We start from the raw sequence: 18,888 nt of genomic DNA, 5'->3' as shown, positions 1-18,888 counted from the left end.
GGTCATGCAGGTGACGCAAGGCCACTGGGCTGCTCAGGTCGTTGAAAGCTAAAAGACACAGAGTGCTTCAAGGGGTTAGTTTAAATGAACCTGCAGAAATAGAGCCAGATGACTATTTAGGGATATAGTGGCAGAATAAATAGTATTTTGTTTAATGGATATACCAATTCTAATCACCTAAACCATTTGATAAACCAGGATATGAGAAACTGCTTAGAAAAAAATGTGATTAGAGAAATTAGAAGGAGCTGTTAGGTGTGCCTATAATTATTTTCATGCAAATACATAAGGAAAACCAGTCTTTTAGCTTTTGTTTTGTACCAGTATGCCTAGGTCAAAGGCATATTGAGTCATTCCTAGGATTTAAAGGGGTGTGGTGGTTTGTATTTGGTGGGGGAGAGGTTATTTTTTCTTTTCCTTTTCTTTTTATTTTGGAGACAATTTTCCATCTTTATCACTTTTTTGTTATTGTTTTTTCCCTGGACCTTTTGCTGTGATCATGTTTAACTTCTCATTATGGAATTGGGCTGGAAGAGCTAGAGTTCAGCCTGAAGATCTTTTCATCTCTAGATGATATGTTTTTAAGAAATGCTAAATACACTCATCATACTGTCTTCTAGAGAATATTTGTTTTTAAGATCCTTGTACATCCATCTGGGAAAAAAAAATAAAAAGCAACCAAATAGTCTTTATTCAAATTCTAAATTCTCTGGGAACAGATTGTCACAGAACATACAATGATGAAAGTCCAAAAAGGAAACCTGGGTTAGAGGAATCATAGGTATTCATCACACATGCCAAATACAGTAATGCTTTTTAAGTAATACATGGACCTTCTGTTGTCTTTTGGTTAGATGCGTCCTGCTTTGTAGCAATTCCTTTATTGACTGTTGTTGTGTCCCATCTAGTCGATTCCAATTCATACTCAAAGCGACCCTACAGGACTGAGTAGAATTGCCCCATAGGTCTCCGAGGCTGTAATCTTTATGGGAGCAGGTTGCCATTATGCCACCAGGGCTCCTTTTTATTGATTGTTTCATACTTTTTCTTTATGGAAAAAATCTTCTAAATATTCATATTCAGCATATGTCTATTCTGCTGATCCTAAAGATGTGAAAAAGGAGGTTCATTCTCCTTGTCACATCAACAGTGAAAATTATCACAAAACCAAAATAATTGATTTGAAAGCTCATATAATTCAATAATTGGTTTTAGGACCAAACCATACTTATTTCTTTTTAAATCAGTCATTCAGAGCTGACAATTTTAGATGTCATATAGGATCCCTGTGGAAATAGGAAGAATCCATCTGTTAAGTAAAAATGCGTTGGCTTTGCTTGGCCTATCAGTCTCCATATTCGCAGTGACTTTCCAGTGTTGACTGGCATTGTGCGTTGAGAAGCAGTCTTTCAGGTACGGTGTGTGTATGTCAGAGCTTCCTACTAGTGGCACTCCTTGTGTAACCGTGACGTTTGTAATGCTGGTGATTCGTGTCAAAGTACAGTATCTAAGTCCAATTTTTCATTGGTTTTAGAAGGCTTTTGTCTTTAACATATTGCTTTAAGTCACTTAAAATTGACTCTTGAAAGAGAGACCATTCTGTGTTTACATAATTGCAACCTCAAGTGTGCCTTATGGATTTTGGTAGGCATTCTTCAAGCCTTCTGTTGTGTAGTTATCAAGGGTGGTTATTACCATTTACCATGTAGGAAACCAAGAGATGTTTACTGACTTATGCTGGGTGACAGCATTGCTGCTAGGCTTGTTAGCTGTTTTCTTCTCTTTTCTAAATAGATGAAAAAATTTACCTGCAATACAATGAGAAATATAATTGTCAGATGTCCAGGTATGAATAGAGATCTCCATGTAGGAACCTTTGGGATCCATCCCAAAAGGAAGCACAAAACAAAGTTATATTAGATCATGATTTTTGTGTGGGTTAGAATATTTTACTAATTTCAAGAGTATTCTTCTTATAAAGAACTATAGCTACCCAACACAGATGATTTTAAGATTTTTGTTATAGAAAAGCTCAGCCATACCTTTAGCCTTCTTGTCTCAGGACCTCATTTTGTGCTTTAAGCTTTCTTGGTTCCTGGCCCTCCTCTTGGTTCCTCAATTTCCATAATTTGATGGCTACTTGACATTGTATTATATGTCCTGCTACCATGTAAAAATCCCTATACACCTGTTATAATATCATTATTGTTGTGGTTATTGTTATTACAGCAGCTAACTTTATATAATGCTTACTATGTGCCAGCCACTGCTCCAAGCACTTACCTGTATTAGGCCATTTAATTCTCAGAACAACCCTATGAGGCAAATGCTAGCATTATCTACATTTTACCAGTGAGGAAACTGAGGCACAGTGAGGTTCAGTAACTTGCTCAAGGTCGGCTCACAAGTCTATGAAGAAGGGATGTTGATGTTAAAAATCTTAGGAATAGTTTAGTTGCCATAATAGCAAATTTTTGAAAAGTTCCCCCTGTATTTCTAATTAGACATGGCATTATTTTATGTTACCACCTTCTGTGCTCTCTGAGCTGCTTTCCCACCATTAAACCACTACTATTGTCCCACAAGGACCACCTGATCAGTTTCTGAATTGAGTCCCAACATACACGTCTTAAGCTGTTGCACACGTATGTTAAGGCTGAGTGTCCTCTGTCTTACATGAAATTCTTATTTTCTGATGAATGGGATAAAATACAATGGAGATAGTGAAATGTTAACAGTTCCAAATGTGTTTCTGTTACTTTAAATGTAAGGGAGATTGACAGTGAGAAGGAGAAGAAGAGAAGCAATAAGTGGAAATAAGAGAATGGCAGAAAGAAAAATCCAGTAAAGTGCCTTCCTTCTGTAATAAGGAACAAACAATTCCTGGTAATTTAGCACTTACTATAGCATTTTTTTTTTTATAGCATTACACTATGTGCTCTACAACAGCCCTCCAAGGTTTACCCCAGTTTATAAACAAGGAAACTAAAGATCAGAGAGCTCAGGAAATGTGACCACAGTTGCACAGGCCGCAAAAGGCAAAGCTAGAATTTCAACAGGCTTGCTTGGCTCCAAAGCTGGTGCCTTCTTCACAACACCACGCTGTTTTCCTGCCTCTCAAGAGAAGATGTTCCCACTGGGATCAAAACTAAGTGGCTCCTACAGGCTTGTCAAGATGGAGTCACATGGAGGCCTGAGACTCAGCAGGCATTGCCCGGAACAAAAGTCATGGAAAAATTAGAAAAGAGGAATATTATAAAAAGGCTAAAAGAGGAAAAAAGTAGTTGGATAGAAAAGGAAATAAAATGGACAACCTTTTGAAAGAGTGGGAATGGAAGGCCATGGTAAAATATTTAGGAAAGCTAATAAGAAGTTTGTACTGAGTTGGCAGAGTCCCTGAGTGGTACATACAGTTAATGTGCTCAGCTGCTAACTGAGAGGTTGGAGTCCACCCAGAGAAGCCTCAGAAGAAGGCCTGGTGATTTCCTTCCAAAATAACCAGCCGTTGAAAACCCTATGGAGCACAGTTCTACTCTGACACCCATGGGGTTGCCATGAGTCAGCGTCAACTCAAAGGCAACTGTTTTTTAATCGGTTGGTCCATGGTTTTGAGTATGTTAGTTCTTTTCATGTATTACCAGTCCACAGTGAAGTGGTAATTCCAAGTTTTTTAGGAAGGGCTTTTTACCGTCAAATATCGTTGTCACATCAGGGTTTATTCCATATATGTCTTATTTTTGTTTGTCTTGCGTGGTTTTATTACGGCCTGCTCTGCCTTTCTCCTTTCTGTTACTATGGCAATATCAACACTTTGGATATGGGTGGAGTCCGATGTTATTCACCAGTGTGGCACAAGCCTGACTTATGAAGTATCTATTTAGTAGAGCAATTTATCAAGTGTTAATAATGTTCATATGCTTTATGTTTTTTTGTTTGTGTTTTTGTTGTTGTTGTTGTTATCCCTTATAGAAGCGTCAACTTAAGGTGGTTAATAAAGAGGCACAATTTTTCCACAAAATGCATGGTTTCTTATTTTGAGCACAAAATTTGTATAATGAGCACTACTTTCTAAAGGAGAATTTATAGGAAGATTTGCAGTAGCATGTTTGTCATTTTTCCCTGAGGCACCTGTGAGAATGGAAGAGGTGACAGGCAGAAACAGTCACACTGAGCAAGCCCAACTTGCCAAGTGCTCCAACGCTACCTCGACATTGTAAAAATGGGACATGTCCTGTTTTCAGGAAGTTGAAACAGATCAGTCTTGAAGAACATCTAACTGGGCATTTTAATGTGGAAGAAGATGATTCAGAAAATAAACAGCCCAACTTTCCATTTTCACAAGCTCAAGGAATTGCAGCTTCAGTTGATTTGTGGCAAAGTGTGAATGATGTGTGTTCATTGTTAAGAAAGAGGTGAACAGGCTGGAGGAGGGATTTACTTAACTTCATTTCTGTAATGTCATGGTCATACAAATAAGCTCCAACTTCCAGTGTCCCTGGTAGTTTTTCCTTCTTCTTCTTTTTTGTGTGTACTCCCACCACAGCTTCTTGGGCTTACTCCGTTTCTCTGGTGGCTGAAGGCAGCGACCCTTTAGCCTGTACCTCACAACACACCTAACCAAAACCAAACCTAACCCACTGCCATCAAGTCAATTCTGACTCTTAGCGACCCTAAAGAACAGAGTAGACCTGCCCCCATAGGGGTTCCAGGGTTGTAAATCTTTACAGAAGCAGACAGCCACATCTTCCTTGCACAGAGTGGCTGGTGGTTCCAGCTGCAGACTTTTTGGTTGGTGGCCCAGCACGTTAACCACTGTGTCACCAGGGGTCCTAACACACCTAAAAAAATAAACCCATTGCCATCAAGTCAATTCCAACTCATAGCGACCTTATAGGATAGAGTAGAACTGCCCCATAGAGTTTCCAAGGAGCACCTGGTGGATTCGAACTGCCGACTTTTCGATTAGCAGCTGTAGCTCTTAATCACTAGCACACCTAAGGAGAGCCACAGTTCCCAGCAGGGCACTGCCTGTTGTGTCTTACTGCTTAATTATTATACCTATTTAATGCTACTTAGAACACTGTCAGCTGTTGAGAAAAGGTAATTATCACTAGTCAAATGAAAAACACTTTTTTTGGCTGCCTTACGGATACACATTTTACTGGTACCTTGATACATAATGAAGCCTGATAGCAAAACTTTTGCTTGTCTCTTCTTCAAGCCACAGCTGTTTCCCTGCTAAATTCATCCCATCTGTCTTCCCTTCCGTAAAGCTGTAGGCAGTATAGCATAAGTACAGAAGCAGTTCAGTGCTATTTTGGATAAACATAGCTGAAATTTGAATCTTTGCCATTTGCGATGCACACATTTTGTTTTACTGCTGTAAAGAGAGCTGTCAAAATACAACTACATGGATAATTTACTAAAATACAGTCAAATATAAGGTTGATCAAAGGAAAAGTACATTGGGTCAGTCTGCCGATTTATTCCAGTATGTGATCTGACGGCGTCACCGCCCTCTTGGTCCCCCGGAATTCTGGTTGGGGAGAGCAGAGTCGGAAATCTGTTTCAGTCCTGCAGCCTGATTTCCAGGGGTTACTGATTCCTTGTAACTGATTGTGACATGACTTGCAGAGTCTTTGAGACTCTGCACTTTCTTAGTCTCCAGAAAAGATTTGCATTAATGGGAAAGGTTTTTTTTTTTTTTTTCTTTTCTTTTTTAGCACATACAGTCAGATTTGAGCTATCTTACTATTCTACTGTGTTTTGACATTTATTGCATTGAAACCTTTGTTACCAGTGGAACAGTCTATTTCGTTTACATCCTATTCCTTACTTCTGATTATTGGTGCATATAAATGCACCATTATGCGCTTTTTTATCAATAACACCAATGCATTAGACTCAGAGGGGACATTTCTTGTGTGAATTCCTCTTCTGAATTCCAAGACCACTCACCCACTCCTAGACCATTCCCCTCACATGCACATTCACTGCTTGCTTTTTTCCATGTGCAAAGGTCTTATCTAGACCCAAATAGTTGTGACCTCTTTTGGGGAAGAGGCCAACATCTAATACATTTTGGTAGCCACTGTTCATAAAATGTATTGTGGACTTATTTAAACAAAGGTAACTGAAACACAACATCTTTGGGATGAGACCATTGAGTAATTCATTAATTTAAAGTTTAGATTTGATTTGTCTCCTCCCCAGTGCTTCTCAACCCTTTTTCTAGCTCCGATAGTGTAGCTAAGAGAGAGTAAGGAGGATTGCATGAGAGCATTTGGTGGCCAGGCCCAGGGGTGGAGCCCAGCACCAGCTCCCCACACTCCATTGGCCAGAACTGAGTTACATGGTTCCACCTAAAACGTAGAGGGCCAGGAAGTATGGTCTAGAAGATGAGAAAGTGCTGGCATTCTCTGCCCTATCATCCCTGCCCCCCCCCCCAAATAATCCCCAATAAATAAAGTGATAGGCACAGGAAGCCCATGTACATAGAGCTGTGACAGAAAGCCATAATTTTTAGGTAAAGGGCTGTATGGCTACAAAGGTGAGGATACTGACCAGTGAGGTTTCTCTCCTAGCACTTTCATAGAAGCATCTTTGCAAAATACCCACAAATGTGGATCCTGTAACAACTCCGTGAGAGTAGAATCTTGTCTGTCTGCTCCACTATATCCCCATACCCGATAGAGAAGAGAAAAGACATTGTTAGTGCTTGGTAAATATCTGTCGAACAAATGAGCGAACAAGTAATAGGACAAATGAGCACTGTGGTATTTCTTTCCCCTTGCCTCAAAGTTCCTGCCTCTTGGTCAGCTAGAAAACACTGGCATCTATAGTGTATTGTATATAAACAGCTTTAGCAAAATTATGATGCTGCTGGGTCCCCAGCTGATACCAATGAAATTGTTGTTCTAGAAGTCCCCAAGGCCTTTTCTATGCACCAAGGCATTGCCCTCTTTCATATAGTTATCTTTTATTTAAAAAAAAAAAAAATAGCTAAAGCTCTTTGAAAGGCATAAGTAACGTCACTGACACAAATGCAACCATGGAAATGGAAGACTTGCCATTGGGTCTTCAAACTGCCAACTTTTTGGTTAGCAGTCGTAGCTCTTAACCACTACACCACCAGGGTTCCCAGTTCTTTGAAAGCTGTCCATATAAAAAGGATAAGCAAGCATTTAAGTTTACACTGTGATGCCCTCTGATCAAGGGCCAGCAGGTGCTTTAGAATCAGGCAAATGCTCTATGATGTCGTCATTAAAATTCATTCTTTCATTTAACCCTTGCATGTGCCAGACTCTGTGTTGGATACTATGGGTACCAGTAAGATTCAGCCCAAAAGGAGCTAACGTTTTAGTGGTGGAGACAGATTTTCAGACAGTCATCATACCCTGTGGTAAAAGCCATAATGTAGAGCACAGGAAAAGGAACAAGAAGTACAAGGAGACCAGAAAAGGCGCTGTAGAGGAGTGATGCTTGACTACTAAGGTGACCCAGAGTGTAGGCAGCTAGTGGAATATAGGGCACTTTCTCTCACACTATTCTTTGTATTCCACACTTTAGAAGACCATTTTAGAGTTATGACTCAAGATGAGAGCCAGTGCATGACTTCAGGCTGACCACCCTTATATGCCCAATACTATGACATGGTTCTACACCTTGTTGAACTAGCCTAGAAGTGGACCCGCACTATCCAGCTCCAAGACCACTCTGACTCAAACCACTTCTTACAGTGCCTGTGCAACACAACCCAATCACGGTGTGGGCTGATGGGCAGATTTTAACGTTGGGAGAAAATAACACAGATAACAAAAAATGTTATCTATAGCAACATTACTCATTAAACTCACCATTTGATGAGTTTTGCAAGGTTTTTCAGTAATCCTTTGACACCTTCTCCCCATCTTTATGATAATTCTAGAGCATATACCTTTGGCTCTGTTTGCATGAGAAACACTCTCTGCCATCTGTGATAGGGAAGATAACACCATGCTGCCAAATGGGCACATGCCCACACAGGCTGTGTAAATAATGATCTCTCCTGGAACTATCTGTCCAAGTAATTGATTCAGTGCTCCTGAGAGTCAGCAGGCATAGGTGGCTGTTAGAGAGAGGGCTGGAAATAACCGCCTTTCAGAACCTCGTGGAGAAAGTTGGGTTGCCTTGGGCAGGTCCTCTTGACCTGGGATCACTGAAATGGTTGGATAAGATGTTGTTCGTAGAATGAAACAAAGTTGGCTATCAAGAGTTAACAAGACCCTGATTGACGTTTCATCTCAGAATGACGTTTAATTTTGTAAATTCCAATGTAAATTATGTGGTGATGTTGGTTACTTCGAAAACTTTTTTTTTTTTTTTTTCCTGAATTTTCTGTACTTAGGCATTGCAGTTGTGCTGTTTCTGGGGAGTTTACATACTTCTTACCATCTCTATAATGGGCTAGTTGCTATATTGTTAATTTTAACCTTCCCATCTGCTTCTGTTTATATTCGTGGATGGTCACAGCTTAAATTCTGTTTAGTATTCAAGCAAATGACTACTCAGTAGTGGATTCATCTAACCGGAGTTTGACTTGAAACGGAAAAAAGCAATTAATAGCTGTCTGAGACTATACTTAATATTTCATTGTGCAAGTAAACTGCTACCACTTAGTCGTTGACTAAGATGCCAAGGAATTACTAAAAAAACAAATTAATACACGTTATTAAACGTATTTACACACACCAAACTATTTCAAACCAGTAATGCTGGAATAAAGACAAAATAATACTGTGTATTTACATAACACCGTAACACCTTTCGTTACAAAAATCTCAAGCCTTTGCAAACTAACTAAGCTGCACAACACGCTGTGAGGTGTGTAGGAAGGAAGGTAGAACAATAAACAACAAGATGATGAAGAGAGAAAGGCAAGTGCCCTCGGAAACGGTAGCAAAGACTCCTGCTGGGTAGTCTTGTGGCCTTCAATTTTAGGTTACCCCACAGTAAGGAAATTTGGGATGAAAATGCTTGTAGAGTTCACAGGTGATTATGGATTTTAGTGTTCATTTTTTATGCTATTGTTTTCCAGACTAAAATCTGATTGACTGCAGTGATGGACCAAAAAGGACAGAGCTAAATCCACACTGAGCTATGACAGTGATTCCTCATCTGGTCGTTTGACCCATTGTTCAGCATTCCCTAGGACCAATTTGGAGCCCTGGTTGCTCAGTGTTTAAGAGCTTGGCTGCTAACCAAAAGGTCAGCAGTTTGAATCTACCGGCCACTCTTTGGAAACCCAATGGGGCAGTTCTACTCTGTCCTCTAGAGTCACTGTGAGTCGGAATTGACTTGACGGCAACAAGTTTGGTTTTTTCGTTTTAGGACCAACTAAGTTACCTAGGTAGTGCAAACATTTTGTACTTGGGTACTAACATAAAGGTTAGCAGTTCAAACCCAACCAGCAGTTTCATGGAAGAAAGGCCTGGCAATCTGCTTCCATTAAGAAGCCAGGAAGACCCTATGAAGCAGTTCTACTCTGTAACACATGGGGTTGCCATGAATAGGAACCCCCTCAACAGCAATGCATTTTTGGTTTTAGGACCAACTTTTTTTAAGTACTATTTCTGTGTTTTTTCCCTTAGCCAGAATTTTTTATCCAAGTGTCACAGTCCATTCTCAGGAAATGCAAAGAGACAGCCAGTCACATTCTAGTAAGTGGGAAAGGTGTTGGTGAGCTCTGGCCTCTTCTGGGAGGGACAGAGCTGAGGAGAACTGAGTAGAGCTCAGGCCTGCCCCTGTGGCTGCCATGCCCAGCACCTCCATAACAGGCGTGACCTCAGCCCCCTGAGAACATAGAATTTACCAGGACTTCTGTGGGCACCTGTGGCAGGCCTGGAGCTTGATGTAGTGGAGTGCCAAGATGAACCAATTTGAACCCAAGAATATCAACGGGCCAATGGGAACAGTGGTTGTTGAATTTAGAATTTTAAAAATGGCATATATTAGCTTCTTTGAATAAAATTTGAATTAAATATTCTGTTGAATTTCCAAAAAGTTTAGTACTAGAACTTAGCACTCATTCCGTTATCCTACACATTGCATTTATAGACCTGATTCTTTGAGGAAAAAGAAGAACTTTCTATAAGTCTTTCTCTCAATGGAGTATCTTGGCTTAACCTTTCAGATTTTCGGATAATTTAGGTGCCACAGATACCCGTGATAGGATGGTTTTCAGACACTATAATTTAAGTGTCTCTGAAATGTAATAAATAGAGCTTTGTCTGGGTTTTGGAAATAATGTTTTCTTCCCAAACAGCTGTTCATTTGTATTAACATTTTCTCTGTCTCTAGAAAGGCAGCATTTATTTTTTATATATAATCTCCTTTCCCATTTCATCATGTTAGCTGTGTTCGGTCTGTTGCGGCGGTGTTGGTTTTAACGTCACTGTGCACTGTGGGCCAGCTGTGAACCTGAGTTCAGGGGCTTCCAGGAGAGAAGCTTCCACTTGTTCTGCTCTTGCCTATTCTATTGCTTCATCTAATTTCCCACAGTAGCAGTATCTTATTGGAAATGGCTAATTTCATTGCCTTTTCAATTCGTCTGAGACCGTTTTGGTAAAGGCATTTATGTACCAAATGCAGTATGAACCAGTCCTAAGCAAAGCATAGGATTCTTCATTTTCACTTTGTAGGCCCCAATTAGCACCCGAAGGATGGCAATTTATGAGGCTACAATGAAACTAACATTTATGTGTGTGCGTGCGTGTGTGTGTGTAGAACCTCAGGGGGTCTTATGAGGATTAAATGAGTTATTACACAGAAATGTTCTGAACAGTGTCTGGCATGTAGTAAGGGCCCAGCAGACATTGGCTATGTGAGGTGCTAAAGTGTTCAGTGCAGGGAACAATGTGTAACAGGCAGCAGAGATTATATAATTTTCCAGGAGGCAAATGTTAAGTGGTCCTATCCAGAGGGGACAAGCTGGCTCAGGAAACCAAACTCAAGTCTGTTAGGGAAAGTCTGTCCTACCCACACTTTTAGAAAGTTAGAATAAAAATAGTATTTTAGTTGTAGAGCCACAACCCAGAACTACTCTAGCCTATGAATCAATGAAGGACAAATCGTTTTCAACGTCTGCCTCTGGGGGAGCCTAGTCTCACTGTCAGTGGGACAGTCAATATGCAGACCAGAGAGCTGGTTCAGAATTGAATGCATACCAGAAATACTCTCAAGCAGCTTTCAAGATCTACATATACCCTTTAAGTTGGAAACCGTGGGGCACTTTGCTCTTATCAGCAGCCATTCCAAGAAACATCTCTCCATTCACAATCTATTGTGCCCAGACCCTCCCTGAAACTGCTCTTGACCATTGACTGATGATGTGATCAAAGATGTGTGAAACTGGAAGCTTTGTAGTGATGACAGAGGCTTTCTTTTGTTTGCTTGTTTGTTTTAAATCCTACTTCTCTTTGAACAGGATTTAAGTCATTAATGAAATTAGGGCCCTGGAAGCCATGGTACTGGAGGAGAGACCCAGTAGAAGGGGCCTGGCTTGGGGAAATCATTCCAGATCAAATCAGGTGAAGGAGACTCAGGGAGGGAGAGATGAGAGAGGCAAGCCCACCTGGGATTGCAGCATTCTTATCCGGTGACATCAGTGACAGGGGGAGACTTCACAGAGAACCACAGCGGCATTATTTAAGGAGGCTTGTCTGGTTAAGCACATATGTGCACCATAAATCCAGATTTCAGTTACACCCGCTCACATTTCTTCCTGTTAGCATCTGATCAGCAACCTCCAAGTGTTCTAGCATCTCTCGCAAATGATTTTGATTTGGAAGACTTCTGCTGATAGTTAATTTTTATTGGAAGGCTATTCTCTTGATAAGAAATTTCTGACAATTCCAATGATGTTGAAATGGCATCCAAATATATATTGACAGCTTTGTTGATGTGTGTGTGTTTATGTGTGAGATGCATTTATATGCATACTTCACGTCCTGCCACCTTATAAGGAACACCGCCTTAATTTTTAACCGTACTCCAAGGAGCACCAGCTTTCGGCCTACAGATGAGTGTGTATAAACACAGGTAGGACTCTTTACCGGTAGCTGTATTGAATTCGGTAGCATTTGGTATAGAATTTGGTAAGGACGAGGATTTTTATGCTAGGAAACTTCTTGTCAGATGTCCAGTAGCTTTAGGCAAGTTTCTCCCAAGGACACTGGTACCAACAAAAGGGAACAGGATTTTAAACAGAGAAAGGTGGCTTTCAGCCCTGTCTCTACTGTCTTACGGCAGTCGTTAGGGTCATGGACATAGGAGAAAAACCTGGGATTGTGTTCTGGCTCTACAACATACTACCCATGTCAACTTAGGCAAGATATCAGTAACATCCCTTGGCCTCCATTTCCTTGTTCCTGAAATGAGGATCATAATAATACCAATAATACCTTCTTTTTTTTACAAAGCGTTGAGTGAAGATTAGAAAATGAATATAAAAAGTGCTCAGCACAGTAACTACACATAGAAAGGGCTCAATACATATTGTTAATTGCTTTAGTTATTTTTATTACTGAATCTCAATTACCTCATTTTTTAGATAGAAGAAGTACTTCCTGTGTTAGGGTTGTTTTCAGAATTGAATGAGCTAACATAAGTGAAAAGCATTTTGTATACTCTGGAGCACTATATTAAAATTAACAGCAATAATGACTGTCCTCTCGTTGAGGACCTACTAAGTGCCAATCACTTCCCAGACTCCAATTCTCACAAGAGAATCTCTAATTCTGACAACAGTAAAACCCATTGGTGTTGAGCCGATGCCAACTCATAGCGACCCTACAGGACAGAGTAGAACTGCCCCATAGGGTTTCTAAGGCTGTAATCTTTACAGAAGCAGATGGCCACATCGTTCTCCTGCAGAGCAGCTGGTGGATTCAGCCAAGCTCTTTAACCATGGTGCCACTAACAGTAGGTAATATTATTTGATATTGCAGATGAGGAAACAGGCTCTGAAGAATTTGCCTAGGATAAAAAGGATCACAGCAGGGCTGAAATTCATGCTCGGATTTCAACCCAGATCTGTTTTATTTTAAACTTAAACTTGTCATTCTGCATAGCTACATCTCAACAATAATAATAACCCTAAGAATTGTTAATAATAGTTGGTTCTTGTTGATGATAACACTGGGATCATACTGTCTAGCCTGGGCTGATATGTCACCTTTGAGTAGTATAGCATATTTGATATTAAATGATGTTAAAATATGTGATTTTGAAGAAATGCACTTAATACAGACTCATTCACAAACCTGCATATGTATCCACTCACAAAAGACAGCTATTTGCAGCACTTCGCCCTAGGGGATGAAGGCAGTTCCGAAAGAGGAACATGTCAGCAACGTCCTAGCAGTGGCGGTGGGTTTAGAGTACATATGCTATCTCCAAGGTGAATAATATGAAGGGCATACATTTTGAATGGATAAATTCTGATTTTCTATTATAATTCTCAATGTTTTTTTAAGTTCTTCTTCATGTTTTTACATTTTAGTTACATGAATTTTCATTCATATTGTAGATTACAAGCAAACTGAATTGACAGTTTGATACCCCTGCCTGCATACTAATTACAACTAGCTTATTTCTCACTAGATAACAGTGATCTACTGGGATTGACAGATCTGATCCTGGGAGTCCCAGTCAGGAAATGAGTTAAAATTGTGTGTGTATAGGTGCACCTGAAAACCTGGAAGCTGGGGTGATGTCAGGAGGGAAGCGTGGGCTTTTGTATTTGGCCGCTTCCTACTTTCAGAGCTTTGAATTTTTAAACTTTCGAAGCCTCAGCCTCCTCACCTGTAAAACTGGAATACTAATACCTATCTCTTAGAGTCTCTGGTCAGGTAAAAGAGCTGTTTCATAGAATGTGCCCAGCACTCAAAACATATAACTTGCTTTTCCACCCTTCTTTTATGAAATCCACTTTTGCAAAACTGGAACATTTGCTTTAATTTTGGGCTGTACCATATTTCCTCAGACATGGAAAACCAGGCACGACAAACGAACACATGGTTCAATAGATTTACAAGATTAGACACGTAGCTCTTCACCTGTGGCTGAGGGGGCCACCAATGGGGCCTTCTTATCAGCAGAGTGCCGTCTGCCCTGACGTGGAGCAAATGTCCTGGCAGCCCCTGATGTGGCTGAAGCTAAATAGTCACCCCGCACCACGGCCTTTCAGGGTTTTGTCCTGAAGCCAGCCAGCATCCTGTCCTTCATCACTCACATGTGTCTACCAGGTTTAACTTTTAGTTTGGAAGGAGCCCATTTTTCACCTGTGTCTTTTGGAATCCTGGCTTGACAGTATATTTTTCTAATGTCCTCTCCCACCCCCAACTGCTCAAAGTTACAAATGGCCAGATTTCAGTCATCAGGAGAGTAGAATGCACTCTTTTTTTTGCAGCCTGTCTCACTGGGGGCCGGAGTCCAAGGAGGCAGCCCGTGTGCTCACAGGCCAGGAGAGCCAGGATTTCAACAGTGTCAACAATCTTTGCTCATCATACCAAAAAAGCAGGGTGTCAGTGCCGACTCATTAGCATACAGTCACGCAGTGCTTGCTAACAAAGCAGGCTTCGGGTATTTGCTAGTTTCTCAGCTTGTCTGTCTTCTTTGATCGAAAAGAAGAGGAGAGATAAAGCTTCCAGGAAAGGTGCTGTCCCTCTCCATGGCAGGAAAGCATCGCCATGATTCCAAGAGAGAGTGCTTTGAAGTAATTTTAAAATAATCATTCTTTGGAGAAACAGCCATCATCTTTTGTTTTCCTAATCTTGTTTGAAATCGTTGACAAGCAAATTAAATTGCCATGTTGTCTAGTTAAAAATGATCTAGCCCTGAATAATTCCCAGCCATCCTTTTAATATTTTGTTTTATTTTGTAATAGTGCTTAAAGAGAAATAACGGTCCAGGCAGAGAGCTCCTTGCCTACCCTCCTCTCTGTCTGTCTCTCTATCCCTCTTTTGTTGGGGGGATGGAGGGAAGAAGAAACGTACAAGCAGATGTGCCGCTAGATCTACAGGCTTCTGCCAACCATATGGCATCTTAAAGAAAGATGGTTGGAGCGTCTGGATTAGTAAAGAGTCGGGATGGGAAGCCATGTGTCGTGTTGGTACAGGCAGTTGTTTGAGCTCTCTCTAAATGGCTTCAGGAGATTGTGTAATGGAACAAATGGTCCTGCGAGCCCAGGAACAGCCTTGCCGCTGCTGGAGAGGCAATTGGCCCTCAGGCGGGTACTGCTTCCCTTTTTTCCCCCAGTATTATGTATTCCTCTTTTAATGTTCTTCGAACTCTGAAAAATTAACTCAGAACTTTTCAAACTTATAATTACACTCGTGCGTTCTCCTGTCCCTCTGGTCTGCCTGATTTTCTCTCTCTCTCTCTTTTTCTTTCTCTCATTTGGTAATTAAAAATTTGCTCATCCCACTCTGTAGGTCCCCGTCTGCAGGGAGTCCAGACACACACAGCGTGCCAGCCTCCTTGGTGCCCACGCTATTGCTCAGCTATCGGCAGGCCTGTGTTCTTCTACCAGAATTCCCAGAAACCCCAGAAGAAGGGAAATCTTTCATTTCTTAGTGAGTCAGCTGAGAGGTTTATGTGGTCCCGGGTGTCCACCACGTGAGAGATGTGTCCCTTCACCGTTTTCGACCTCATGTGTGGCAAGTAGAGTGAGCCAAGGGCAGAGGATTGCTTGTCTCAGAGTTTTGTGTGTGGCTTCACGAGGCTGATGGATTTTTAACTCAGTTTCATGGTGCTTGCCCACAGTAAGGCTGACCTTGAAATGTTTCTATCCCTAAGGCATGGTGCTGCCCCAGAACTTAAGTAAGAGCATTTTACTTTTCACCCATGTTGTAGGTGTTAAGATGTACATTTAAAGTGTGAGTTGGAATGGTGCCTCATGCAGAATTGTCTTTCTAAATACCTAAATAAATGTGTATAGCTATAGCTGTAGATACAGATGTATTTATAGATGTAAATATATATACCCATAAAGAGAGATAGATATATAATCTTTTAATTACGCCAATTCCATAGCAGTGAATCCATTCTACTATTATGGCACATGCCATTTAGTCAGCAATCGGAGACCTTGTGATTCTACTCCCTAATAAAAAGTAAGCTTAAAATGACAAGTTTTAAGAATTGAGACACTGGGATGCTAGCAGCACAAGGGCAAGATTTCAACTGTGGTCAAGTTCTCAGGCCGTTACTCTAGTTTTGAGAGGATGGAAGCAGAAGCAGCTGTGAGGTCCCCTGTGAACCCCAACTAGAGTAAATCTTTGCTGTTTTCTTTGCCAAGCGCTTTGTACATTTCACCTACAGTTCAGGGCAAACAGCTCTCGTTCTGTTGCCATTTCAGGGCCGGTGCACAAATAATGCGTATGTGCAACTGCTAGGAAAGCTAGGCTCACCTGGTCAGTGGGATAGAGAATTAGCTCTGAGGCACCAGGTGTGTCATAAACTGTGGGTAATGGAAGGTGAAGTCACTAGTTTGATTAAGTCAAAAAAAAAAAAAAAAAAGTCAAAGAACGGGTCAATTTGGTTGAAGTAAGTAGTCAGTTTGGGTCATTGAGGGTGGCTGGTCAGTGCCTAGTTTATGCTACACACCACAGGAGCAGGGGACACTGAGATAAGACTGCCATAGGGTCTGAGCTCACCAACTTCTTCTCAGAGGCAGTGACACCAACTGTGCCACAAAAACAAAACAAAAACCAAACCCGTTGCAGTGGAGTCGATTCCAACTCATAGCAATCCTGTGGAGCCTTGTAGAACCACCCAAAAGAGTTTCCAAGGAGTGGCTGGTGGATTTGAACTGCTGACCTTTTGGTTAGCAGCCTGAGCTCTTAACCACTGCGCCACCAAGACCTCCCAGAAAATGGAATCAAGTAAGAAATGCAACATCAGGTTAAAATGAATCACCTGTAGTCAACTGCGATCGGCGAGCTGAGTTACTGCTTAGGTTACCAACTTCTGTCAAAGGTACTTTGAGCAATGAAAACACATTCTAATTTATTTTGCTGTGTAATGATGAAAAGGCTTCCCCCCTCCCAAAAAAACCTAGAGACTGTGTGACTGGGATCCAATAGGCGAGAAAGACCCAGAGCACTGAGAAGTCTGAATGTGTCTTCAAAGCTGCCACCATGTTTACATAGTTGCGTTCAGGAAAGTGATTTTATCATTTGAATCATTTGAAGCTTGTTACCAACTTCATTATAAATAACTATTTCTGCAAGGATAATGATCTCAGAAATTTCAAATAAAGTGCCATTTGAATTTCTTTGTATTAAAAAATTTGTATTTCATCTAATATAAATAGGTTAAAAACACTTTTCTGTTTTTTATTTCAGAGCTGATTTCAGGCTGAATAGGTTAAGTGTGAGAATATTCCTACTTTGTCTTCTGACTTTAAGGTCTGCTGTGGGGGGGGGTCTGTGGGAGCATGATTTTGATATCTACTGATTCCCTCTCAAGTGTGTACAGTCCCAAATTTGCAAGCATTAGCATCCCTTGAAACAATGCAATTAAACAGCAACATATTTCTTAACATCCTTAATTAAGACAGAGACTGAAAAATGTAGATTGACAGAAGTTACTGTTTTTATCAACATATTTTCTCTCTTTCCTGCCACCATCACATCCCCCCCATCCTCTTTTTTGCTTTAAATGTCTGATGTCAGTTTCGTCCACATGTACATTATGCACGTGGCACTGGAGAAACAAAGTAAAAAAACTCTCTCAATTCTGTGCTGTGTGCCCAGCGCCACATGCACTGTCTGTTACATGTCGCTTCTTATGAGGTTCATGCTGAGAGTTTCTTTTTAAAGGCAAAGTGTTTCTGAAGGAAAGAGTTCAGGTTGGGCAGATTGTGTTAGAAAAATCTCACTGTCTCCGAGCGGAATTAATATACTGATTATTCCATGCAGGCTCAAACTGGCAGCCTGTGCAAAAGTTCAAGAGTGTCTGGGAATTGAAATATGGAGGGGAAATCGGGAGAGTGAGCAGAAACAAAGAATTGGAAGTAGGGCTTCGAAGTGAAGCTAAATGGTAACTTTGTGAAGGGGGGAGGGAAGTCAAGTAGGAACAACTGCCTTAAAAGAACACTCAAAATACTGTTATGGAGTCAGGAAGGCCTATCTTCCGCAGCACGAGAATGAGAAAACCAAAGAAGTGCCATGCCCATCACCTTTGTATTTTCACTTTTTTGGGCTCTTAAGACCCTTGCCAGTTTCAGTTAAGTCATTTGAGAAGTTTAATCGCTAACATAGAAATTGAAATGGATTGTACTCTTTCTTTGGCCTTTATTTGCCAAGATTTTTTTTCCCTGCTTAATTAACATTTGAGTCCTGCATGATCATGAGCACACCATGATTAATTTCTCTATTTACAAATAAGGAATTAAAAGGAAAGAAAACAAGTACAATCACGCAGCGCCTTCCACATCACGGGAGAATCAAACTTTTTCTCACTGCTTCTCAGGGGAAAGAAATTGGGACGTGAGCATGGAGTTAATGAAGCTTTCACCCATCTCCTCCTTCCCTCAACTGCCACCTCGGTTTAATCCTCTCCTTCTGCCAAAGTCCAGAGGCCCCGCGAGCCCCCGCGGAGTCTCCGCAGCCAGCTGCTCCGCACCCAGCCTCCCGCTGACCGCGGCGGGCCGCCCCCGCCCCAGCCTCTGTCTCCAGGTGCTGGGCGCCCGCCCCGAGGCTGCGGGGTCCCCCGCGGGCTGCAGGATGGCTCAGCCGAGGCTGGGGCCGGGCGTTGAGAAGCGGTGCCGCTGCGGAGTCGTGATGGGCGGGGAGCCCCGGGAGGACTGGCGGGTGCCAGCTCCAGCACTGGTTGCTGGAGCCC

The 18,888-nt window shown here is 41.4% G+C and overlaps 1 protein-coding gene across 4 annotated transcripts in view; it reads left to right on the top strand.

The window, feature by feature from the left end:
* SDCCAG8 (SHH signaling and ciliogenesis regulator SDCCAG8) overlaps nucleotides 1-18,888 on the top strand; it is a 242,418-nt gene that overhangs the window by 196,293 nt on the left and 27,237 nt on the right. Inside the window, exon 17 of one of the 4 annotated variants that reach the window (XM_049868126.1) lies at nucleotides 9,077-10,305. The exons of the other annotated variants lie outside the window; for them this stretch is intronic. Coding sequence (XP_049724083.1) covers nucleotides 9,077-9,092 — 16 coding nt within the window. The 3' untranslated portion in view covers nucleotides 9,093-10,305. Of the gene's footprint in view, nucleotides 1-9,076; nucleotides 10,306-18,888 lie in introns of those variants that run through there. 4 annotated transcript variants of the gene reach the window in all.

The sequence above is a fragment of the Elephas maximus genome, chromosome 24 (genome assembly GCF_024166365.1).
Source record: "Elephas maximus indicus isolate mEleMax1 chromosome 24, mEleMax1 primary haplotype, whole genome shotgun sequence".
Taxonomy (NCBI): Eukaryota; Metazoa; Chordata; class Mammalia; order Proboscidea; family Elephantidae; genus Elephas; species Elephas maximus.
The sequence above is the reverse complement of the archived record's forward strand: the minus strand, read 5'-3'. Positions and strand labels throughout refer to the sequence as shown.